The 27531-nt window shown below is 33.6% G+C and overlaps 1 protein-coding gene and 1 long non-coding RNA gene across 2 annotated transcripts in view; both read left to right on the top strand.

Moving 5' to 3' along the window:
* The first annotated feature begins 1297 nt into the window (after positions 1 to 1297).
* LOC132714035 (uncharacterized) lies at positions 1298 to 5683 on the top strand. The gene is made up of 2 exons (XR_009623514.1): positions 1298 to 1876; positions 5252 to 5683. It is a non-coding gene; the product is annotated as an uncharacterized LOC132714035 (long non-coding RNA).
* Positions 5684 to 24204: 18521 nt separating this feature from the next.
* LOC132714036 (C-type lectin lectoxin-Lei1-like) overlaps positions 24205 to 27531 on the top strand; it is a 51788-nt gene continuing 48461 nt past the window's right edge. Inside the window, exon 1 of the mRNA XM_060696769.1 lies at positions 24205 to 24278. Within this exon, the coding sequence (XP_060552752.1) occupies positions 24209 to 24278 (70 nt within the window). The 5' untranslated portion in view covers positions 24205 to 24208. The remainder of the gene's footprint in view (positions 24279 to 27531) is intronic.

Consider the following 27531-nt stretch of genomic DNA (forward strand, 5'->3'; position numbering starts at 1 on the left):
GGGGTCAAAAACTAGGTCACACTGCTCAAATATGGATAATCTTTGTTAACACTAGTGGTCATATTTTTGACACACCTGTCATGAAACTTGGTCAGAACGCTTGTCTAGGTAATTGCTCGGATGAGTTAGCGATCTAGGGCCATTTTGGCCCTCTTGTTTAAAATTAGTTTATATAAGAAATGAACCTTTCCAAATGTCGACAGAGGAAAAAAAATAGAACCGCCCGATGTCAAACGGCAATTCTTGCTGTCGTCTGCTCATTGATTCGAGGGGTTCGCGCCAATTTTTTGCTATCGTCTGCTCATAATGCTTCGAGGGGTTTGCGCCAATATTTGCTTTTGTCTGCATCATAGAAATGGGGTATTCTTCGGCCTCGATAAATGTCCATATACTTGTAAGATTGTACATTTGTGTACAATGTCTATAATATATAAAGTTGACAACAGAAACCCATACCAGTTTTAAAATAATTAGCAACTTGTAAATTACAAAGGCTACAGTATTGAAAAGTACGTTACAAACGTGCAGTATTATAAACAGTTTTATGATACTGCGGCTCGGGTTATATTTTCAAACAGCCGTTAATATATTGCCATATAACCTGTCAACTATCTTTAATAACGTTGCTAATAATTTAACCTGTCAAGAATATTTGTAAAGAATTATAATACACCAAAATTCTTTTTTAGAGAAAAAAGTGGGATTTCTTTAATAATTGACAGCAGACGTGTACTATATATATAACTTTATAATACTGCACGCTCGGGTTATCTATTTTTTTTTTATTTAATGCTATATAAGGTCACCACCGGAAAGCCCATATGGGCGACCATACGCTCAAGTCGGGCCATCCTAGAGCGTCCCGCCGAGATTTTTTCGTCGATTTTTTTCCAGCTTATATTGGTGGAGGAAGACTTTGTGTGTATTTGCGTTTATTTATACTCGCCACCGGTTGCCCATATGGGCGAGTCCTCCAGAAGAGTATTAGTCATTTTAGATTTTTGGAGGATAGTGCAATTACAGATACAGAAAGATGCCCCAATTCCAGAAGCTTCTCCTGGTTTTTTAGCGTGCCAAGTGTTTAAGCACCCATACACGGGACCTCGATTTAAAGTCTCATCCGAAAGACTGATTTTAGTAATTTTAGTTGGCCAGCCCGGGAATCGAACCCACAATGTCGAGATTACAAGTCTCGCGCTCTAACCGATTGAGCTATGCGGGCTGGCTGGAGGAAGACCCCAGGTGCAACCGTTTATATAGGGCCATATAACCTGTCAGAATCTTTATAAATGATATTATAATACTGCACGTTTGTAACGTCATTTTTCATTGGATAATCGTGACGTTTATATAGTTTTATATACACGGCTGCTGTCGATTCATGAAAGAATGTTACTTTTATTCTCTAAAAATGATGCTTGCTGTATTATAAATTCGTTATAAAGATTGTTGACAGGTTATATGGCCGTATATAAACGGCTGTTTGCAATATAACCCTCGCCTAACGGCTCGGGTTATATTTACAAACAGCCGTTTATATAGGGCCATATAACCTGTCAACGATCTTTATAACTAATAATATAAACGTCACGATTATCCAATGAAAATTGACGTGACAAACGTGCATTATTATTAAAACCTATAAACGAGATGATTATCCAATGAAGAATGACGTTACAAACTTGCAGCATTATAATGACGTCAGAACCGGAAGTTTTACAGTTAACGTCGTTTCCAAGCGATTTTTGATTGTAACGACAAGAGGTAATTTCGCAATCATTACCAAAAATATAGTTGAATTATTGGCAAATTAATCAATAAGTCTACCTTAAAGAAGGTGAACAGGAATCTTAGAAGAATTGTCAATTTACTGCGGGTAAGTTTAACACGGATTAGATCTAGCATATTTATCTATGTTAGGTTTTTTTTATTTCCGAAAGAATATCAAATTTTTTAAGTCAAGTAAATTTTATTTATAACTCGGATACATCAACAATTAACATAAGCTCTGATGAGCTTTTTACACCGACAATTTTTATAACGATAACCAATAACGGCATTCTATTCAAGGAACTAGATATGCTTATAGAGGAGGTTGATATAAAATATGCAGATTTTATTAACGTCTTAGCAGTTAAGTTTTCAGAAACAGATGACTTGGCATAATTCTTGAAGATACATGTAATGAAATAAGTAAAAACCAAAGCCACAATCTCAAAACACTAAGGAAAATATTTTTTGCTAATCGGGAATACAGTTCACGGTGTATAACAAATACGGATCTCTGCCCAAACCGCATTGCCGCGACATCGTTTGTTCAAACAACGGACACAGGTCTCTCGAACTGAGTTACTTAGGAAAGCAAATATATTTTGTCTATGATAGTTGATGAGATGATGAAAATTTCGACTGTTTAGAAATTTAATTCTTAAATGTTTGAATTGAAAAACAATTAGGCATCCATGATGTGATGGAAAAAAAAACACAAACAAACTAGGCGATATTTCTTTATTTTCTTCAGTTTCGGGGTAACCCCATTTATTTCCCCGTCATTGGCATAATAGGGGTCGAGGAGCATCCTCCTATCCGTCTTACAAGGATACAAGTATATATTTGATTTCTGACTACAGATAATGTGATAATATAAGAATTCGCAAAGGTATCATAACTTGTCCGAAAAACGAAAAGTGACAAGGTTTAAAAGCGAGTTAACTCTTTATGAATTAATTCTATAATTTTAATTGAGTTGCGTCCCATACATAAAGATAATAGATAATATTTATACAAATTAAAATGTTTTAAAATTCTGTCACAGGATCGTTTTTATTTCTACAATTGTATTCAAATTGGTGTTTTATATCATTAAACAATTTTCTTAACAATATGGGTATTGGTTGATCAAAATTATTATGCTTACAATTGTTACGATATTTCAAATTTGCCCATTTGGTTTCAAATATAACAATATTGATCAATTTATTATTAATTACTTGTTATTTCTTATCTACTTCCTTATTTTGAAAATTTTTATTAGCGTACAGAACAGAAACTTAAATAATCTAGAAATAAACTTTTCGTGAAATTATGGCAGCGAAGTAACTTAATAAGGTCTCCATACAATATCCAAGTACTTAATAAGGTCTCCATTAAATAACCAAGTACTTAATAAGGTCTCCATACAATATCCAAGTACTTAATAAGGTCTCCATTAAATAACCAAGTACTTAATAAGGTCTCCATTAAATAACCAAGTACTTAATAAGGTCTCCATTCAATATCCAACAAGTACTTAATAAGGTCTCCATTCAATATCCAAGTACTTAATAAGGTCTCCATTCAATATCCAACAAGTACTTAATAAGGTCTCCATTCAATATCCAAGTACTTAATAAGGTATTCAATATCCAAGTACTTAATAAGGTCTCCATTCAATATCCAAGTACTTAATAAGGTCTCCATTCAATATCCAAGTACTTAATAAGGTCTCCATTCAATATCCAAGTACTTAATAAGGTCTCCATTAAATAACCAAGTACTTAATAAGGTCTCCATTCAATATCCAACAAGTACTTAATAAGGTCTCCATTCAATATCCAAGTACTTAATAAGGTCTCCATTCAAATTCCAAGTACTTAATAAGGTCTCCATTCAATATCCAAGTACTTAATAAGGTCTCCATTCAATATCCAAGTACTTAATAAGGTCTCCATTCAATATCCAAGTACTAAATAAGGTCTCCATTCAATATCCAAACTTCTATCACATGATGTTATCATTAAAAAAAAAAAAAAAAAAAAAAAAAAAAAAAAAAACATTGACAGCTGGTAATAAACAACTGTTTATAAGTAGTATACTTTACAGGCCCGTTGGTGACAAGTTCAAATGGGTGGGAGTGTGAGGGGCGGGTCACTTTGGAGACGGGGGTCTGGGGTCCATCCCCACTAAAAAAAAATCTGTGCATTTCCAGTCGCAATTTAAGAGCAAATTTCTATATTTCTCATTTCCAGATTTTTTTTAAAATCTTACCCATGCAAGTTTGTCAAATACCACTCGACCCTTGGAATATTCACTTCATAAGAATAAGAATGATTTAACTATACTATGTACATTTTAAGCCTTTAGAAATGCTCATCGGCTATTATAATATGCTTATATATGAGCCACGTCACCACAAGGCCAACATAGTGCGACCAGCATGGATCCAGACCAGCCTGCGCATCCGCACAGTCTGATCAGGATCCATGCTGTTAGCTTACCAACTGTATATAACAAGTAGAGAAACCGATAGCGAACGCATTATGTTGGTTTTGTCGTGCCACAGCTCAATTATGTAAATAACAGAACTATAATAAGGGACAGTATTGCTGACCAATGAAAATCTTATTACGCAGTTATCCGAGATAGTTTGCATAGATGTTCAAGTCGTTATCCACATTTAGGCTTTCTTGTAGCCTATATTCGATATTGCCATTTCAACGGCTTGTCCCTTTGAAATTAAATGGGCTAATAAATTTACAGTAAATCCACAGAGGGGCTCTTCCCTTAGATTACCTATTGAAAGCATCTTTTTGACAATCTAAAGATAAGAAATGTGTAAAATTGTGATATCGAAAAGAACTCAAACTTCTGAATTTAGCATGTGTCTAATACTTTGGATACTATGGGTTGTTTTAGCCACCAACTTATTTTTAATAGCTACTACGGCTGGAATTATTTGGGGTGGGGTCAGGATGGTGTGTGTGTGTGTGATAGAGGGGGAGGGTCAGCCCCCTGTTCCTACGAGCCTGCTTCATTAAAAAAAAAGAAGAAAAAACAATAACAAAAACATTTCTTTAGTTATTTAAGTTTTCACAATTAAGAAAACCATCCTTTATTTTGATTGTATTCGTAGTTCTATACATCTTTTATGTACCATTCACAGCCCCCATCGCTTAAAAAAATCGTTGACATGGAACAAACTATGTCGCAGCAACGGTTTTGAACATTCGTCGTCCGTTTTAGCTACATCTGTTTACAGTGAAGTTGATCTTATGTATTTGGGATAATAAACACACGAAGTACTTGTGCTCTTAAAAGAACTAATTCAACACATCAATTTTCTTTTAATCGGTGATGTTTGTTATTTTTAATATAATTAATACGAACGTGTAATTTTAGTATGATCATATTGCATTCTAGTTTTATGACCTACGAATAAAGATTTACTAGTATTCAATTACATGTACATTGACATGAAACAAATTTTCTTTAGTTTCAGCTAAAGCCGAACTCAAAGATTGCGAACCCTCGAGGAAATATGAGCAGACGACATCACAAAATGGCGCGAATCTCTCGCAGACGACAGCAAAATTTTCCGCGAAAACTACTTGGTGCTTCTTTATTTTATTCGCTCATGCTCGGTATTGGAATGGTGCAGTCAAAATCTCTCCTATGCAACTTGCATAGAAGTGTTTTAACCGACATGGCGCCCAATGAATTCTGGATGATTTTTGGAACACTTTCATTCCTTTTCTGGCTAATGAACTGTATGCTAGTGGAGTTTTCTTCACGTATATTTTGCTCAGACCACCAAATCAAAAAATCGCGGTCACTTTTTTACCCAAATTATTTAGAGCCCAAATTTACAAGATCTGGATTAGTATATGGTTATATGTAAAGTTTTCTAATAAAATAACTTATTGAATATTTGTCTCTATCATTTCATCTTAATGATCATTGACCAGCAACATAAACTATTGTGGCCAATTTGATACATTGCCCGATAGCAACAACGCATCCTATATCGTTAGCGCCTTTTCGTCTTATCGCTAGTAACAACACGACAAAGAGCCAAACGGCGCAATGTCGCCTTGTCTCTTGCGAAGTACGCCAAACGGCGCGTTGTCGTGCGGGCTTATTAACCAATCCTTCGATTTGAACCGAGCGACAATGTGACATCGAGACAACACGCCACACGACAACGCGCCGTTTGGCGTACATTGTTAGCGACAGGACGACAAGAGGAAAGTCTAACAACGGGCCGTTTGGCGCTTTGTCCTATTGTCGCTAGCGCCATTACGACGGACAAAAGTGTTCCAAATCAGCCACCATAATAAACACCTAAGATGTACAAGACGCCATGGAGATAAGGGGGCTACCTTTGGGGCCGTAGCAGGTCCATGACAGTTCCTTTAAACGGCATTGTGCTCTTTTTTTACTGTCGAGTTGAGTGGAAAAAGTAATAGATTGGCTATTATAATGTCGATTGACCAATAAGTGACAATGAAAATGTGTATGGAACAATATAAATTCTGCCTATACATGTATTTTAAAAAATGCCTGTCCAAGTTTTATCAAAATAAAATTGAGCTTATCTATACATTCTGACCGATTTAAAAAAATTGCTGTTTAACATATGGGTTATAGATTATGTTTTCATAGTAAAATCTTCAAGAGCCATGTCAACATGGCCATCCCCCGCCGAATGCGTTTGCTCATTGGAAGAATGTGTATGAAGTAGAGCAGAATACATGTTATTCAATTTTAAGAGGTCTTTTGGTAATGAAAAAACTGATGGCTGAAGTGATTACAGATTTGAAACATATGTGAATACTGATGGCTGAAAATAACAAAGGGCAATAACTGAAAAATAATGCAGGGTAGGTTATCATTCTTATGTGCTGCACTTCTCCTCAATGAGATCTATCCACTTATGAAGTTTCAAGTTGATACCTCTAACACTTTTTGAGATAAGCTCCGGACAAAAAGTATGAAAAATAACAAAGGGCAATAGCTAAAAAATTGTCAAGGGTAGATTTATCATTCTTGCGCACAGCACACCTTCTCAATAAGATAAATCCACCAATGAAGTTTCATGTTGACATCTCAAATACTTTTTGAGTTATGCTCCACTCGGGTGAAAAAATAAGTATGAAAAATAACAAAGGGCAATAACTCATAAATTATGAAGGGTAGAGTTAATCATTCTTGTGCATTGAACACCTCCTGAGTGAGATCTATCCACCCATGAAGTACCATGTTGATATCTCAAAGGCTTTTTATTTGTTTGGGTCGTCAGACCAAACAAATAATGGTAGCGAAATTTCAGAGTCTAATGTTCTTAATTGCAAATGCTGAAAGTAGTCCACTTTTTTGAAGCGGTTACTTCCCTTTTGTATGTACACTAAAGCCGAAAAATTCAGGGGAGATCACTGCGTAAAGATGGTCAAAGACAGGCGCATCAATTTTCAAGCAAAGTAATTCCCGAATGGTCGAAGATTTCTAATATTGTTTTCTGGTATTTTCTGATCGAAAATAACTAAATACAAAGCGGACATTCAATCTCTGACACAGAAGTTTATGACAAACCTAACAACAAGTAGTTCTCAAAACAGCTTAAAACTAGCGATTTAAAAGAAAGAAATATTTTATTTTGTTACAAGTATCCAACAAATTACAACGCATTTAAAGTTAAACAATAGCGTTGGCTTATAGAATTGTCAATAAATGCACAATCACAAATTACGCGGATGAATATGTTTTTATCAATGAAAATACTATTTTTAGCCATGTAGATTACCGAATACTACACAAACCGAGTAGTGGAATATATAGATTCTACATGTCGGACTGTTTGGGCGAGAGGATTTTCGCTAAAATATTTACTTCAATTTTAAACAACAGGTTTACCCTGAACAAAATACCTCGAAATTAATAAGGATTACAAATGCAATGGAAGTTCTAAATTTAGAATGACTTGATATTATTCAAACATTTTGTGTATAACTTCTCCGTGGTACAGTGGTAACGCGCTCGCTTAGTGAGTAAGAGGTCTCGAGTTCGAATCCCAGTCGAGGAATTTTTTTTTTTGTTAAATTCTTTTTTTAATTGTTTTTGTTAAGGAAGTAGCCATGATTTACAAGGATAAAGTGTGGCTGTCGTAAAAAAAGTACATAAATGATTTTTTGATGCAACTCTAGTTATGCAGAATTCCGTATGTGCCTTACAAAATGAATTATAATACATAAAAATAAACTTATACAGGAAAATGCATACAGATATACAGTACGATTTAGATTGCAAAGATCAGAAAATACCAAAGAACTTGAAGCCCTTTGATTCTTTATAAATATACATGCTTATAGTAAGCTTCAGGATTATTTACATCTGTGTTAAACAACAGTTAAAAGTCGTTACAAGCCCTAATTCAGAATAATATGGTTTTCTTCAGGCCGTTCACATATAAATTTAACCGTGGCTGAAGGGTTTTCGGGCTCGCTTAGCAAGCGAGAGGTCTGGAGTTCAAATCCCAGTAAAGGTAACTCATTTTTTTAAATTGTTAAAGTCAAATAAACATTGGATTGAATATCAGTGTTGCAATTAGTCTTATAGCCAATTTACTACAATTAAAACGCTGGAAAGCATTGGTGGCACTAAACATATAATCTCACAACCTGCACCTTTCTTACATTCTGAGACCCAAACAAATTCAGCGCCTTCTGTGCTTTGATTTATTTATGCTCTGGACAAAAATTAAGTATGAAAAATAACAAAAGGCAATAACTGAAAAATAATGCAGGGTAGAGTTATCATTCCTGTGTGCTGCACTCCTCTTCAATATGATCTATCCACCTATGAAGTTTCAAGTTGATACCTCTAACACTTTTTGAGATAAGCTCCGGACACCTAGTCATGACCAAAACCAGTGAACATTTCGTCACAGGCTGAGAAAAATGCAGTCTGATCGGGACTCGAACCCGGGAACCCGAACAGATCTGAAAAAAGTGCGCTCTTATAATTTCATCCCGGATCGTCCCGGATCATCCCAGTAACTTACCGGAGTGGTCCTGTGCTCTGTCGGGAGTAAGTGAGACAGCAGCTTTTCTTATGAAGTACTTTCACAGACACAGGTGGCCTGTTAAAAGATCAAATCGACTCTAATTAAGTCTGTATATAGATACAATAGGAATTAGGGAACGGACCACACTATTTTTTTTTTTAATTTTACATTAGATGCAAATGAAGTGGAATATTAAGGTTGTTTTGTTTTAATATCTAATAATTCAAATATACCGGTAATCATGTGTTGTATGTAGTAGTCATAAAACTTGTACATTTCACGAGTATTTCGTGCCAACAAGACACTAAATAATTATCATACAAATGTGTATTGAAGCGAACCGCGTCTATTACGCGCTGTACAATTGCAGCTGCGTAGCAGATGGCTAGTTCATAAACATCTTTATTTTTTCTTTTCTTCTTTTTTTGAAGGTAAAATTTAAAAGCTTGTTTTTTTTCTTCTTGTTTTTTTTCCGTGAAATATGCAATGATATAATTCTATACTGTATACAGTATATTTCACAAATTAAAATAAGATGTGTGAAGTTGGCGGCCTGGCGGCCTGGCGGCGTGAAGTTGGCGGCCTGGCGGCCTAACGGCCTGGCGGCCTAACGGCCTGGCGGCGTGAAGTTGGCGGCCTAGCGGCCTGGCGGCCTAGCGGCGTGAAGTTGGCGGCCCAGCGGCCTGGCGGCCTAGCGGCATGAAGTTGGCGGCCTAGCGGCCTGGCGGCCTAGCAGCCAAAAATTTTAATGTTCTAGAAATGTTTTTTTAACAATAAAACGGCATTTAATGAAGTTTTAAAGATAATTATTGTTATTTAAACGATATATCTAAAGAAAAAATCACTTTCAGAGATTTTTTTAATTTTGTCATTTTTGTGAAGTTGGCGGCCTAGCGGCCTGGCGGCCTAGCAGCCAAAAATTTTAATGTTCTAGAAATGTTTTTTTAACAATAAAACGGCATTTAATGAAGTTTTAAAGATAATTATTGTTATTTAAACGATATATCTAAAGAAAAAATCACTTTCAGAGATTTTTTTAATTTTGTCATTTTTGTGAAGTTGGCGGCCTAGCGGCCTGGCGGCCTAGCAGCCAAAAATTTTAATGTTGTAAAAATGTTTTTTTTTAACAATAAAACGGCATTTAATGAAGTTTTAAAGATAATTATTGTTATTTAAACGATATATCTAAAGAAAAAATCACTTTCAGAGATTTTTTTAATTTTGTCATTTTTGTGAAGTTGGCGGCCTAGCGGCCTGGCGGCCTAGCAGCCAAAAATTTTAATGTTGTAAAAATGTTTTATTAACAATAAAACGGCATTTAATGAAGTTTTAAAGATAATTATTGTTATTTAAACGATATATCTAAAGAAAAAATCACTTTCAGAGATTTTTTTAATTTTGTCATTTTTGTGAAGTTGGCGGCCTAGCGGCCTGGCGGCCTAGCAGCCAAAAATTTTAATGTTGTAAAAATGTTTTTTTAACAATAAAACGGCATTTAATGAAGTTTTAAAGATAATTATTGTTATTTAAACGATATATCTAAAGAAAAAATCACTTTCAGAGATTTTTTTAATTTTGTCATTTTTGTGAAGTTGGCGGCCTAGCGGCCTGGCGGCCTAGCAGCCAAAAATTTTAATGTTGTAAAAATGTTTTTTTTTTAACAATAAAACGGCATTTAATGAAGTTTTAAAGATAATTATTGTTATTTAAACGATATATCTAAAGAAAAAATCACTTTCAGAGATTTTTTTAATTTTGTCATTTTTGTGAAGTTGGCGGCCTAGCGGCCTGGCGGCCTAGCAGCCAAAAATTTTAATGTTGTAAAAATGTTTTTTTAACAATAAAACGGCATTTAATGAAGTTTTAAAGATAATTATTGTTATTTAAACGATATATCTAAAGAAAAAATCACTTTCAGAGATTTTTTTAATTTTGTCATTTTTGTGAAGTTGGCGGCCTAGCGGCCTGGCGGCCTAGCAGCAAAAATTTTAATGTTGTAAAAATGTTTTTTTTAACAATAAAACGGCATTTAATGAAGTTTTAAAGATAATTATTGTTATTTAAACGACATATCTAAAGAAAAAATCACTTTCAGAGATTTTTTTAATTTTGTCATTTTTGTGAAGTTGGCGGCCTAGCGGCCTGGCGGCCTAGCAGCCAAAAATTTTAATGTTGTAAAAATGTTTTTTTAACAATAAAACGGCATTTAATGAAGTTTTAAAGATAATTATTGTTATTTAAACGATATATCTAAAGAAAAAATCACTTTCAGAGATTTTTTTAATTTTGTCATTTTTGTGAAGTTGGCGGCCTAGCGGCCTGGCGGCCTAGCAGCCAAAAATTTTAATGTTGTAAAAATGTTTTTTTAACAATAAAACGGCATTTAATGAAGTTTTAAAGATAATTATTGTTATTTAAACGATATATCTAAAGAAAAAATCACTTTCAGAGATTTTTTTAAGTTTGTCATTTTTGTGAAGTTGGCGGCCCAGCGGCCCGGCGGCCTGGCGGCCAAAAATGATTTTTTAACAATAAAACACATACGCGTTATTTCATACTTGTTCGTGTTTTTGATAATATCGATCAGCCGAACAGGACATAAGAGTGACAGACTGGATCGCAGGCTAATATATGGTGTACAATTTCTGTAACAAATATGAATTGTCCTTTATGAAGTTTTAAAACATTTTTTCTGGTCCCATCCAATTTATTATCTCCGTTCAATCCATGAGTATAAGTCATCCTTTACTGACTTTACAAAATAACTTTTGCTTACACATTTATTAACAATAACTCATGATTACAGATGGGGCTATGGTCATACCCTAAATGATTACCTCCTTGTTATTGGATGAAACTGAAAAGTTGAATGGTTGGGATTCTGATTGCTAGCACAAGTTATTCGGGTGAAAAATGTATTGAATGTTTCCATGTTGTCATTTTAACGCTATTTTTTGTTAGTTCAAAACGTTAACTTGTAATTTTTAAACATTGATTTGTTTTAACATTTGTATATGTTGTATGTTGCTTGTAAAAGTATGTAGTTGTTTACATTATTATCATGAATCACATGTTTGTCAATATATCGTTTTGTTATTGCTGTACTTTAACACTTCATTCTTATGGTGTTGTATATATGGATATTCCCAGAATAAATGTACAGTACCTTTGCTTTGTAAGGTTTTGCTCCCATTTTCCATCTGCATCGCATAATTGTTATACCTCAACACCGCATAAATTATGGTAAAAAAATACATTTTGTTACAATGGTGCCAATATTTGGAATATAATCTTATTTTATAACGGTCATATTATTCTTTAAAATCTTTTGAAAATAAATATAAAAACATAACGTGTACACGAAATAAATATCTTTATAACCATATCATTATGTTATAATACTAAATTATGCATGTATATAATAAATAAAGTATTGTTATGGCGAGTGGTTAGCGCGTCGAAATAGTCAACTATGTATCGCTCACCGTGTGGGCACAAACCAAGACAGGGGCAAGCCGTTATTTCTTGAGCAAGAAACTAAACACTAAATGAACAAAGGCTACCAGGTCACGAAACAACGGCACTACTATGGCGAGAGGTCGAAAGTACGATGACGATGATACGATATTATGCAGAGTTTTCAACATCGTGGTTTCATTTGTTTTTGTTGTTGTTTTTTTTTTTTATCTTTTTTTTCTTCTTTATTTGTTCGACTTTTAACCATCATAAATTCGTTTTAACGCTGTTTCGCGTTATATGTGTGTCGTGATGGCTGTAATGGGACATCGTGGAGATCCCTCAAGAGCAATATTCCAAAGCAAATATATATAGTTGACACTTGCAGTCTCTATTTTCTTTTGAGTCTATTATTGAGAGATAATAAATTATATTATACCTCATTTGCATACGGTCTTCTATATTCAATATGACGTCATCCGGTCCAAAAACCGCATACAGACCGGGGGCGGTCCATAATTCTTACAAGTAAAATGGTTTCCTGCGGGGAACATTTTAAATGATATAAGATATTTCATTTAACTATTTTCAACATTGTTTGGGGGACAACATATAGTCGATCAATATAGAAGAAGGTCATTGGAAACTGGTGACCGTTGATGACCGGAGAAGGTCGAACATAAAACAATTATTTCTTTTTAAGAAAATGATTCAATAGGCCTACCATTTTATGAATAATTCCGAACAAAAAAATAAGTAAACACACAAGTTTACGCAGAAAATATCTCTATTTATTATGGCATATGCCACTATGATCGAATATTTCAATTAGTATGTATCTCAAATTTTACAGACAATAAATTGTTTATATTAAAGAAACATTGATAATTTTCAAACACATTATTCAAGTTTTTCAACCTTAAACGGTAAAATATTTAAACAAAATTACAAATATCACGTAACAGTTATTTTGTTGTAATTAGATGTAATTAGACAATTCCTTAGGCTCGAACTCGTGGTAAAATTTTAAGTCGTATCGTATACCAACAACTTTACCAAATTTGCCATAAAGTTGTTTTAAATGGTACTTCTTATCTTGTATTATATTCATAAATTTGAAAAACTAATGTCTACAACAAATACTCAAATGTTGAATAACCTGTCAAAATTTTTGTATTTTTCATTTAAAGAAAGAACTGACAACATTTAGTATATTTTTGTCTTTGTCATATATATTTTTTGTATTTTTCACATGAAAAAAAAGGACAACAGTTATTACTTTACTTGTCAAATTTTTCGTATTTCTCATTTAAAGAAAGAGTTGACAACAATTAGTAGGTTAAATTTATTCAGTTGTCAATTTTTTTTGTATTTTTCATCTTAAGAAAAAACTGACAACAGTTAGTATCTTGTCAAATTTTTGTATTTTCCATTTTAAGAAAGAAATGACAACAGTTAGCATCTTAAATTTATTCAAGTTTTGTAGCACCAAATACAACATTTCAACTTTGTCAAGGTCTTTATATTATCAATGATGTTCTTCTATTGTAAGATAACAGGAACTTAAATTTATTCAAATTTTGTAGCAACAAGAACTTTCTCTGTAAAACATTATGGTATTTATATTGTATATCATGTTCTTACATTACATGATTGTTTACTGTATTGGCTATAAATGTATATTGTCGTTTTATGCCAAATAAAGAATATGTTATGTTATGTTATGTTATGTTATATTCTCTTCTTCAAAAAAGCTGTTTTACCTATTATCCCGAGATGATAATTTGGTTCTAACGGTACTTGGGAAAGTCCATTAAAGGGTAAGTCTGCATATCATCGGAGATTGAAAGTGTCAACGACTATTATAGTATAATTTCTAATAAAAATGTGTACCATCGTAGTGGTTAAATTGGTAAATCAGGGTCACTGTAACCTCTTATGAAATGCACTCACAGGTTCGAAACCGACGCTCATACATGACATAGTGATGATGTTATTTTTTTTTTCTTTTTCTTTTGTCTGTCTTTTGTATGATCGTTTGAAAATACTTTGTTCTTCCCAATTTCTTTTTCTATTTTTTTTGTTATTTGTTTCTTGTTCCCCTCGGTTTAAAGGAAACTGCTACATGTCAAGTGATTAATTAATTAATTAAATTTAGCAATTTAAAAATCAAACTATTTTAAACGCACTACGATTACGAAATATTTATATCTTGAATATATGGATCAATATATAACATACTTAACTTCATTATATTTTTACATTTATGATGATGTCTAACTGTACACAAGTGCATATCAAGCCGTGTCCAAAAAAACAACAACATTGAGGCATCAATGATGGAATTCGGTAGTTTCATATAATATAACCGGTTTATTTGTTATAAGTCGATATTACTAGTAATACATGTATCATACAAATACTGTACATCTTTTATGAATATTTCAACATAAATCGTTTACCATTTAAGTAGTAATTTTATATGATACCAGATCTTCAATATATGGATCCAAGTAAGTCATGAATGGAACCAGATGCTATTATATGAAACCGAATTATCAATATATTAAATCAATTTTACAATATATGAAACCAGTTTATCAATATATGTAACCGAAGTAGCAATATAAAAGTTGATTTTCACATTATATGATACCAGTTCTTCAATATATGATACCAAAGTTAGAAAATATACCTTAATATTGTTGTTTTTTTCTCAGAAATACTTTACAGTCACTGGAAATTATGATTTATTGTTATATTTTACGTTACGTTACGAGCGTCTGTAACTCAGCCACCGTTCAGTAACCTATTTCGTTGATTATATGAAGACGATCCATTGGCGGATTCAGGTCCGGGCTTCAGGGCCGCAGCCCCCCCCCCACCAAGCTCAGCCCAAAGATACGTTTACCAGCTGGACTAGAATATATTTTTGGCAGTTTCAAACTTGATTGGCTGTAGTGTACTCCCTTATCAAAACAGTAATTGCTGTCATCCAAGTGGTAATCTTCTGCCTGGGGCTTGGCAGAGATCTTTATCTATATCAACATGCTTGAATGACTTCAATGTTTAAACTTCATAATTGAGTGGTCTTTGTTTTTCCATTTTCTATAATTAAGAAAATAAAGAAATTGAAAATTATTATTTGTAAATTAAAAAGATGGCAACTTTTTTTAAAGATAATAATAAAAGAAATCGGGTTTTGATAACTTGTTTTACTAAGATTTCTATTAAGATGACATAAGTGGTTATATGCTTTTAATAATTTTTTATGACAGTTATATTTTCAAATTAAATTTAAATTGTCCTGACTTCTTTAGTATCTAAAATGGATTCATTGATGAAAAAATTCTAATTGAATACTAGTGTTTGAAATTATTTTTGTTTCTACATTAAGAAGGCAGTATTTTAATACCACTTTACTTTGGAAAATCGTCTATTATTCAGATGAGTAAATTGATAAAGTGTTTGAATTTATTTTCATCAACAGTTGTGCATACATTAATTGCTGTGATGTTATTTTGTGAATACTCATTACTAAACACCAGGGGGAATTCTATTTCAAAGACCTTGGCCTGTAAACACTAACCTATACAAAATACAGTGTTTTGTAAAACCATCCAAAAGGTACCATAACAGCACTAGGAAGTCAAGGAAATAACACCATTTTCAACCTCATATTTCAAAATTTTCTCGGTCTACGGGAGGGGACACCCCTCTCAGGCCCACCCCAATTACATATATATTTTTCTAAATTCCTTATCACCCGAATATTTACAAAAACATTAGTATACTCATATATACGCAAAGTATATTGCCAATTATAAATTGAGATATAAACACATCAATTACAATTTTTGTTAAATGAACAAGATGCTGGCCCAATCTTCAATTTTCGCCCCTTTGCATTTTTTTTGTCAAATTCTCCCACCCATATGTCAGCTCCCCCCCCCCCCCCCAGGAAACCATGTTCTGTATCCGCCACTGATCAGTCATGTTTTGTTGTAGTGTTGTATATCAAAATGATTGTTATTTCACCAAGAATTGTATGATAAGTTTTACATGCATATTACTTACTGTTGACGAGTAAAAGTCATTATATCATGAGTGGAGTCTCAGAAAATGAACGGTAGTTTGTAATTCCTGCCGTTTACCGTTCATTCATTTCATTGGCTAACGGTCGCCGGACAGTAATTCATTGGTGAAAAGGGTCAGACCCCTCTTCCTGAGACTCCATCCATTGGTTGTTTTAAATCACGTGGACACAGACCAAAGCTTATAAAACGGGCGGCGACCAGTAACATTCAGTTTTTAGGGGCCTCTGTGGCCGAGTTGTTAAGGTCGCTGACTTGAGATCACACACATGTCCCTCACCGCTGTAGGTTCGATCCTCACTCGGGTCGAAATCTTTCATGTGAGGAAGCCATCCAGCTGGCTTACGGAAGGTCGGTGGTTCTACCTAGGTGCCCGCTCGTGCCTGAAATAATGCCCTTCACCAATAAAGCTGGAAAAAAATCGACGTAAAATCTCGACGGGGCGCTCTGGGACGGCCCGAATTGAGTGTACCGTCTCCCATATGGGCTTTCCGGCGGCGACCTTAAATAAACGCATTAAAAAAATCATTTGCGTCGGCATTATTTTAAAAGTCAAAGAGTATTTATACTTGATAATATAAAGTAAGTCCGTCTAATCAATCGGCCATTATGACAGCTTTAATAGTATTCGAGATGTGTCCATTGGTATTAGTATCGGATAAGAAGCTATTGACATAAATCCGTTAATAAATTATCGTCTGCTACATTGTACTGTATAGATTTATTTAGATGCTGAACGTTATTTATTTTTATTTTTTTATTTTATTTTTAGACAAAATTTTCGTATAAAAATATGTTGCAGTAATGTCGGCGTTCCCGCTGCCGTTGCCGTCCGCAAAGTTATATCTTGATCATGACATTTTAAGTTCTTGATGTTTTGTCTTTATACTTAGCCACACCAACCCTTGACTCATGTATGACCTTGACATTGAAGCCAAGTTATTTTAACTGATAATTGCTATAATTGGCTGTAACTTTTTTATTAATGGATAAGTTTCATACTAGGTAAAAACAATTTGGACAAGACATTTTTAAAGGTTGAACTGACATTGACCTTGAGCTTTAAGTGACTTTGACCGTCAAGGTAAATTATTGAATTTTGATTGCCATAATTTTGATATTTAAGTACGTATTTGATTCAGATATTGACAAAACAGCCCTTGTGACCAAACACACATGTAGAGTAATTTAGGTATGACCTTCACCTTTGGACAAAATTAAACAAACCTGTTAGAAACTTATTAGAATTAAAGGAAAAATAATTTTTTCTTTAAGTTTGTTTTTCAGGATTTTTTAAAACCGTTTATTTGTTTGCTTTTAGAAAAGTGAAAAAAGTTGAGTGTTTCCCCATCCGACGGTTGCTCTTGTGTTATAGACCGATGTCTTTCAGATTTAGTAGGCAGAAACTTTTCGTTGTTCTCTAACTTTTGGTGGGGGTAAGGATCACTTACGTCAAGGTCAATGGTGCTAAGAAAAGATGTTTATAGTTTTGTGCTTACAGCCTTCATTGCAAAATGTGCATTGACTACATTGACAAATATACAGGTTCTGGTATTTAAGAGATATTATTGGCTTATATAAGTATATACGTTACATTTAAGCAATATATCTGTATGAATTACATGTATTACTTAACTAAGGTGTTGTAGCGAGATAGGTACATAGTTTCGTTGACCAGTCTCATATTATCTTTAATGTATGTATTATCTTTTTAATATGTTGTTCTTCATTAAAATTTAAAACAAAACCCAGTATTTGCTCATTATTTAAAAGTATTAAATTCTAGTATTGCAATTTTATCAGACAGCTATTTTCGCATCAACGGAATCGGCAAATGTGTTGGAAGAAGGTAAGAATTCCTTACATGCCTGCGTCATATAGACAATACACAGGTATGTCACAAACAAGTAATGTGACATTTTAGATACCCCCTTTTCAAGACTATAAAGCCGCAATTTTTAACCAGGTTTTCCGAAGGAAAAAACTGGTTATTAGATTGAGGTATGTCGGCGGGCGGGCGGGCGTAAACAATTTCTTCTGTGCGCAACTCCTTCTACATTTCTCAACAGATTTTGACCAAACTTTCACAGAAGCTTTGTCATCAAGTGCCCTGGCGCATATTGTCGGGGTTTTGCGATTGGATATTTTTTGACCTAATTATGGCCCTTTGTTTTTTTTCCTTACATAGAATATATAGTGAACAATTTCTTCTGTGCCCAACTCCTCCTACATTTCTCAACGGATTTTGACCAAACTTTCACAGAAGCTTTGTCATCAAGTGCCCTGGGGCATATTTTCGGGGTTTTGCGATTGGATAATATTTGACCTAATTACGGCCCTTTGTTTTTTTTCCTTATAAAGAATATATAGTGAACAATTTCTATCGTGCGCAACTCCTCCTACATTTCTCCACGGATTTTGACCAAACTTTCACAGAACCTTTGTCACCAAGTGCCCTGGGGCATATTGTCGGGGTTTTGCGATTGGATAATATTTGACCTAATTATTGCCCTTTGTTTTTTTCCCTTATATAGAATATATAGTGAACAATTTCTTCTGTGCTGAACTCCCTCTACAATTCTCAATGGATTTTGTTCAAACTTTCACAGAAGCTTTGTCATCAAGTGCTCTGGCGCATATTGTCAGGGTTTTGGTCGGGGTTTTGCGATTGGATACTATTTGACCTAATTATGGCCCCTGTTTTTTTTTCATTTTACAGAATTATCAATATAATTATAGTGAACAAATTCTTCTGTGCTGAACTCGTCCTACATTTCTCAACGGATTTTGTTCAAACTTTCACAAAAGCTTTGTCATCAAGCACCCTGGCACATATTGTCAGGGTTTTGTGATTGGATAATTTTTGACCTAATTATGGCCCTTTGTTTTTTTCCTTATACATAATATATAGTGAACACTTCTTCAGTGGCAATTCCTCCTACATTATTCATGTTTTACATTGCACATAGTTACATTGTTTGTTGCTTGTATTTGTATTTCAAATACAACATATTTATCTACAATGGTGATAATTGAAAACCTGGTTTCATGGCATTGCCATGTTTCTTGTTTTACATTTTAAAAGGGACTATTCAAATAAAATCCATTACATGTAAAAATTTAAGACTGTCCAAAATGCTTGTTTTGACTAAATAACCATTAATTGACGTTTCTACAACATTAAAATTTTTGGCCGCTAGGCCGCCAGGCCGCTGGGCCGCCAACTTCACAAAAATGACAAAATTAAAAAAATCTCTGAAAGTGATTTTTTCTTTAGATATATCGTTTAAATAACAATAATTATCTTTAAAACTTCATTAAATGCCGTTTTATTGTTAAAAAAACATTTTTACAACATTAAAATTTTTGGCTGCTAGGCCGCCAGGCCGCTGGGCCGCCAACTTCACAAAAATGACAAAATTAAAAAAATCTCTGAAAGTGATTTTTTCTTTAGATATATCGTTTAAATAACAATAATTATCTTTAAAACTTCATTAAATGCCGTTTTATTGTTAAAAAAACATTTTTACAACATTAAAATTTTTGGCTGCTAGGCCGCCAGGCCGCTGGGCCGCCAACTTCACAAAAATGACAAACTTAAAAAAATCTCTGAAAGTGATTTTTTCTTTAGATATATCGTTTAAATAACAATAATTATCTTTAAAACTTCATTAAATGCCGTTTTATTGTTAAAAAAACATTTTTACAACATTAAAATTTTTGGCTGCTAGGCCGCCAGGCCGCTGGGCCGCCAACTTCACAAAAATGACAAAATTAAAAAAATCTCTGAAAGTGATTTTTTCTTTAGATATATCGTTTAAATAACAATAATTATCTTTAAAACTTCATTAAATGCCGTTTTATTGTTAAAAAAACATTTTTACAACATTAAAATTTTTGGCTGCTAGGCCGCCAGGCCGCTGGGCCGCCAACTTCACAAAAATGACAAACTTAAAAAAATCTCTGAAAGTGATTTTTTCTTTAGATATATCGTTTAAATAACAATAATTATCTTTAAAACTTCATTAAATGCCGTTTTATTGTTAAAAAAACATTTTTACAACATTAAAATTTTTGGCTGCTAGGCCGCCAGGCCGCTGGGCCGCCAACTTCACAAAAATGACAAACTTAAAAAAATCTCTGAAAGTGATTTTTTCTTTAGATATATCGTTTAAATAACAATAATTATCTTTAAAACTTCATTAAATGCCGTTTTATTGTTAAAAAAACATTTTTACAACATTAAAATTTTTGGCTGCTAGGCCGCCAGGCCGCTGGGCCGCCAACTTCACAAAAATGACAAACTTAAAAAAATCTCTGAAAGTGATTTTTTCTTTAGATATATCGTTTAAATAACAATAATTATCTTTAAAACTTCATTAAATGCCGTTTTATTGTTAAAAAAACATTTTTACAACATTAAAATTTTTGGCTGCTAGGCCGCTAGGCCGCTGGGCCGCCAACTTCACAAAAATGACAAACTTAAAAAAATCTCTGAAAGTGATTTTTTCTTTAGATATATCGTTTAAATAACAATAATTATCTTTAAAACTTCATTAAATGCCGTTTTATTGTTAAAAAAACATTTTTACAACATTAAAATTTTTGGCTGCTAGGCCGCTAGGCCGCCAGGCCGCTGGGCCGCCAACTTCACAAAAATGACAAATTAAAAAAATCTCTGAAAGTGATTTTTTCTTTAGATATATCGTTTAAATAACAATAATTATCTTTAAAACTTCATTAAATGCCGTTTTATTGTTAAAAAAAACATTTTTACAACATTAAAATTTTTGGCTGCTAGGCCGCCAGGCCGCTAGGCCGCCAACTTCACAAAAATGACAAACTTAAAAAAATCTCTGAAAGTGATTTTTTCTTTAGATATATCGTTTAAATAACAATAATTATCTTTAAAACTTCATTAAATGCCGTTTTATTGTTAAAAAAACATTTTTACAACATTAAAATTTTTGGCTGCTAGGCCGCCAGGCCGCTAGGCCGCCAACTTCACAAAAATGACAAAATTAAAAAAATCTCTGAAAGTGATTTTTTCTTTAGATATATCGTTTAAATAACAATAATTATCTTTAAAACTTCATTAAATGCCGTTTTATTGTTAAAAAAACATTTTTACAACATTAAAATTTTTGGCTGCTAGGCCGCCAGGCCGCTAGGCCGCCAACTTCACAAAAAATGACAAAATTAAAAAAATCTCTGAAAGTGATTTTTTCTTTAGATATATCGTTTAAATAACAATAATTATCTTTAAAACTTCATTAAATGCCGTTTTATTGTTAAAAAAAACATTTTTACAACATTAAAATTTTTGGCTGCTAGGCCGCCAGGCCGCTAGGCCGCCAACTTCACAAAAATGACAAAATTAAAAAAATCTCTTGAAAGTGATTTTTTCTTTAGATATATCGTTTAAATAACAATAATTATCTTTAAAACTTCATTAAATGCCGTTTTATTGTTAAAAAAACATTTTTACAACATTAAAATTTTTGGCTGCTAGGCCGCCAGGCCGCTAGGCCGCCAACTTCACGCCGCTAGGCCGCCAGGCCGCTGGGCCGCCAACTTCACGCCGCTAGGCCGCCAGGCCGCTAGGCCGCCAACTTCACGCCGCCAGGCCGTTAGGCCGCCAGGCCGCCAACTTCACGCCGCCAGGCCGCCAGGCCGCCAGGCCGCCAACTTCACACATCTATTAAAGAATATGATTTTATAATGTTTCGTGAAAATATATTCCATATTTCTGATGTCCACTTAATATTGATTTCCATATTTATATAGAACACTGACCCCAAAAAATGGCTGCCACTACATGTTGGCAATGGAGGTAAAAATCGGTTATTTTTCATTGAAGGAAAACTTTTTCTAGGTTATATGTTTATTCTTGGTGTTGAGCTCGACCATAGGTCGGTGCTTCATGCAATTAAGCAAAGTGAAGAAAGGTAAGAAATATAACGTTACTCTACAACAATAATGAATCGCCTTTAAAATGCCACCAAACATGAAAATTTATATCCATGAGTGGATTCTGAGAAAATCTGAAACTATAAATTGCACACTTTATTTCGTGTTTATATATATTTTCGTGTAATATAATAAGTATATTGTGCATACCTATTTCGTGTTTATATAATTATACTTTCGTGTAATATAATAAGTATATTGTGCATACCTATTCGAGTTCGATTACTGTCATGTCTGCATTGTGTTTTATTTCCCTTATCCAGTATTAGTTTTTTTACTTCGTCATACATTTAAATTAATAACAGGAAACCTGTGTAATTTATATAATTTGTTACATTTGACCGGGAAAACATTCAATGACCCCTCAAAGACACGTTAATACCAACCCGCTACACTCTTGAAATTCACTTGTGTACTTCAAAAATCTCGTGATTTTCGAGAAGTTTCATTTTGCAGTGTTGCAGTAATACTTCTGGAAAGAGCTGGACGAATGAGAAGGTAAAATTTTATTATTTTTTGATACATATTAACAAAACAAGGGATAATAAGAGTTCATATAGTGCTAAAGTACGTAATAAATACTTATTAATAAATATACTTTTTTGTGTGTAATTTCCTTGTCAGGAATGTATTTCATTAATTAACCATGTATAATACGTGTGAAGGGCAGGGGAGTAAAATCTCTAACTTGCTGTATATAATCAAAAACGCTATTATAAAATTGCCGTAGCTTTCGGCCTTGCGGCCTTGCGGCCTTCTTAAGCAGCATTTATTTCACATACAAATGTATCAAACAGAACAATGGAAGTGACGTAACATCAATGAACGACGCCCGCCGTGGCGTTGGTTGCCGTCTGTCGCGTTATTCTTTAGTATTAACTCCATACGGTCTATAGGTTCTTATATATATAGGTTTGTGAAAAATATTTGCATCTACATAATATATATAATATAACCAGCGATGAGTCGGACTCATTAACCACTCGGCCACGCCTCCATGTCTTTGCTACTATATATATAGTTGAGGGTCATTTTGCAAGGCCCGGAACAATGACACGGATTTTGCCTAGAAATTTGCAACTTTGTTAAACAAAATAATCAAAATCAATCTTTAAATCTTATAAGCTATTCACTGAAAGACAGAGCTTTAGGATAATATGAGCCGCGTCACGACAAAACCAACAAAATGGGCTTGCGACCAGCATGGATCCAGACCAGCCTGCGCAGCCGCGCAGTCTGATCAGGATCCATGCTGTTTGCTATCAGTTTCTCTATTTGTTATAGGGTTTGTAAGCAAACAGCATGGATCCTGATCAGACTTTGGGATGCGCAGGCTGGTCTAGATCCATGCTGGTCGCAAACCCATTATGTTGGTTTTGTCGTGACGCGGTCATATATGGAGATACATCGAAATCAATTTCCGAGAACCATAACTCTGGCAATAACTGACTGAATTATGTCCCTTTGTGAACTTGCAATATATTTTATTAAAGTTTTCCATCCTACACGACTGAATGCATTCACGTCAAACATAAAACATGTCTTCGGCATTATAAATGGAGAGTTTCTATCCAAGGTCCATAACCCTGCAATGTAATTCGACTGATTTATGGGCCTTTATGAACTAACTTGATGAACCTCTTGAGAGTTAAAGTTATGCATGCAATATCTATTTTTAAAACTACTGAAGATGTTTACCTTGACAAGTTATGCACGAGTTCGGGATCTATTATTCATGGCCCTTTGTGAACTTACGGAATTCCTTTGGCAATATTCAATATTAATAACTTTGTCAGTTATCTTGAATGAAGTGTTCCTTTTTGTTGTTAATTCCTACATTAAATACTTGTTTTATTGTTTTTTCAACAGGATGAAGAAAATGATATGTTTGGCTTATGTTTCGTTGCTTCTGTTTGGTAGCATGCCAGTCAAAGGATCAAGTATGTTTTTCTTTGTTTTTTTTTGTGTTTTTGCCTTTTAGTACACATGTTAAACACAATCATAGTCTAGGAACTTGCTTTAATATAGATAGTATAACACTAACACTGTGTTATAAAGCCTTAAGAAACAGGGAAAACGTGACCAGTTGATCTTAAGTGGCTGTGTAATATAAGCATTAAAATTACATGATAAAAACCTGTTACTTAAAATGTGACAGCTCTTGTAAGAGCTTGAACTTACTAAATCCCTCATTCTTTATCCTATTGCTTCTGCAGATGTTAATGTACAAAAAGATGCATTAGCACTTTTCCTGCATAAAAGAATAGTCTCGTGTTTCGACACAGACGCTTGGGTTGGGGGTCAGATGCTCCCCCAGTTAAATATTTTAATATTTAAAGATCCTGTATGTTTTGTGATTGATATTATTACTGTGTGTACCACACTTACAAGAAATTATATATGTATATAATTATGCATATAAAACAATTTTCAAACATCGTAGATAATGTAAAATATGTACAGCACATATGTGTGCACGTCATATGTAATCAATACATTAAATGCATTCATTTTTTATTGGAAAATTTGACTTAAAATTTATAGAAAATACATTTCTAATTACCTCCCTTTATTTACATGAAATGTTAAATTAGGTAATATCTTTATAAATAATGCTTATTGGAACTTACAATATTGACAAATCTTAATTTTAGCATCATATTTATGAAATAAAACCATAAAAAAATGTGTTTCAGGATCTTTAAACACGAATGGGACATCTATTACAACGATAGAACTGGTTTTCAAACAATTTTTACATATATGAAAAAAATACTGTACACCATCAATTCTTTATTGAGATTATCATATAGATTATAGATCTGACCCTCAAGCGTCTGTGGTGTTTCGATGCCCTTCCTAAAGTTACTTATAGTAAAGTAATGACATCTTATATTATTATATGATCTAAATATAGCTGCAATCTCATTGGTCCAAACAGTAGTCAACAGAACTTTTTATAGAATGTATAGTATCATATCCATTGGCTAAATTGGATTTTCCCAGTCTAAAAAAAGATTGAGACTCATATCCAATGACCCAAACTCCTCACAGCGGTTACGTCACGCTTTGCTACTTTAACCACTGCCACCACTGAAATCACGTGATGATAGTTGTATCATGTGACAAAAACATGGCGGCCAGTTTCAGAACGCCAAGGATCCCATATCAAACTGGCAGATTTATAATTACATCCCTCCAGACAAAATAAGTTCAAGACACACAATTTGTTATCACTTTAAAACAAGTGCCGGATCAAATCTTTTTGTGCAATCGTTCAATAACTGTTTATATTCTGCCATTGTAACGTGTACCGAGCGAATATTTAGATATGTATAATAAATTTTTCTTTGGGCTACCTGCCGTTTGATTAGATACAAATGATTCTTAAATGATCAAATATTATAAACAATCAGCTTGAATTAACACTCCGAAATACACTATTAAATTCTCAAAAAGGCTCAATATAGTAAAGATGATGTTTACAATATAACACTATAAAATTATTGAAAACTATAGATATCACGCTGCAACCCGATAATTTCCTATAGTCCAGCAACTACCTCCCTATCTATGAAGCGAGGCTTCTATTAGATAGGAAGATTAGCTGCTGGTAGGGATTTATAACAAAGTTCCAACTATACAAAGCTTATTCGTTTTAAATCTACCTCTGGATTTTTAATACCTATATGTTACCAATTTTCTGATAGCGAGGCTTTCAGGAAATGTGGTGGTCTATAAGTACCCAGAGTCAAATACAATTTCACAACTAAACTATAACGACACTATATCCATGAAGCTAGGCTTCTATTGGATAAACAAGGGTATTTAGTTTTGCCAATTCTTCTTTTCTACCTATGAAGCTAGGCTTCAGATAGGTAGACGAAATTATCCTCTATGTATGAAGCGAGGCTTCAATTACATAAAGTAACCTGGTCCCAGTGAATTCCTCTGCAGACTGAATAATTTTGCTTTAATCGCCGTATTTATACCTGCTGAGATGATCGCTCAAGCATGACTTATTTTCATTGGCTGATTAGAATGATCTTGATCACTGAGACGATTATTATATTATATGATATCAAACGTTCATTGAAAATACGTATACCAAACGTATATTATAAAGTACCGTAAACTAAAATACATTGTCGTAATATAAACAATTAATATAATAGTCAAGTAACAGTAAATCATTACAGTAATCGATGATCTTTATTCAAAACTAGCTTATTATACAAAAATGCCAAAACGTTACACTACCCACGCCTCCGTTTTACATGCGCCCCGCATGAACATACAAAATAATTTTTTTAAGCTGCCTCTAACAATTAGATTCGGCATACACACTCTTCGAATCTCCTTACTCTTTATATTTCCTGACTATGTATTCTTCTACAGTGCTGTCTTATATAAGCTTTCTTTTTAAATTTCATTCCACAAAAATAACAAATCACACGGTTACAACCTATCGGACCTTTACATTTCATTTGTATCTTTTTACCATTGGCTGTCAACTGATTATTCGGAACATCTATTACAATATTTCTTCCTGTCATAAAATCTAATCCTAATATTGCATCTCCCTCTATGTTAGAAACTATAAAAGAATTTGTCGAAATTTCATCATTCAATATGATATCTAAATGTGTCATACCTTTAATTTCTAAAGGTTTTCCAGAGGCATTAACAATGTTTGTATCAAACGGTTCTAAAAGTACTTGAAACGGACATCTATCTATAAAACTTGAGGAAATCATTGAAAGTGTTGCACCAGTATCAATTAAACAATTAGCTTTGATGCCATTTATTGTAGCTTCAACAAATAACCCTGAACCACACGAATCAGACAAATTTTCACAATCTTTCTCCAACACATTAATTTTTCGTTTTGATTTGCTAATGATCTTTCTACAATCGTATTTATTATGACCTTCCTGACCACACTCATAACATTTCAAAGTCTTTGTATTTGACCCATAAGCTAATGTTTGTGAAGACGTTATATTATTTTGATTTCCCTGGGATGTATCCATGTTTCTTTTATCAAAAGTTTTATAGTTATTTTGGCGTCGAAACATTGATAACATATTCTTCATTTCCTCTACTATTTTTATCAGGCTATCTAATTTGTCGTCTTCACTTTTCAGAAACTCATACTGATCAGAATTTAGTTTTCTCATATAACCACGAGTT

The sequence above is a fragment of the Ruditapes philippinarum genome, unplaced genomic scaffold (genome assembly GCF_026571515.1).
Source record: "Ruditapes philippinarum isolate M1 unplaced genomic scaffold, ASM2657151v2 ctg1941_1_1_1_1, whole genome shotgun sequence".
Taxonomy (NCBI): Eukaryota; Metazoa; Mollusca; class Bivalvia; order Venerida; family Veneridae; genus Ruditapes; species Ruditapes philippinarum.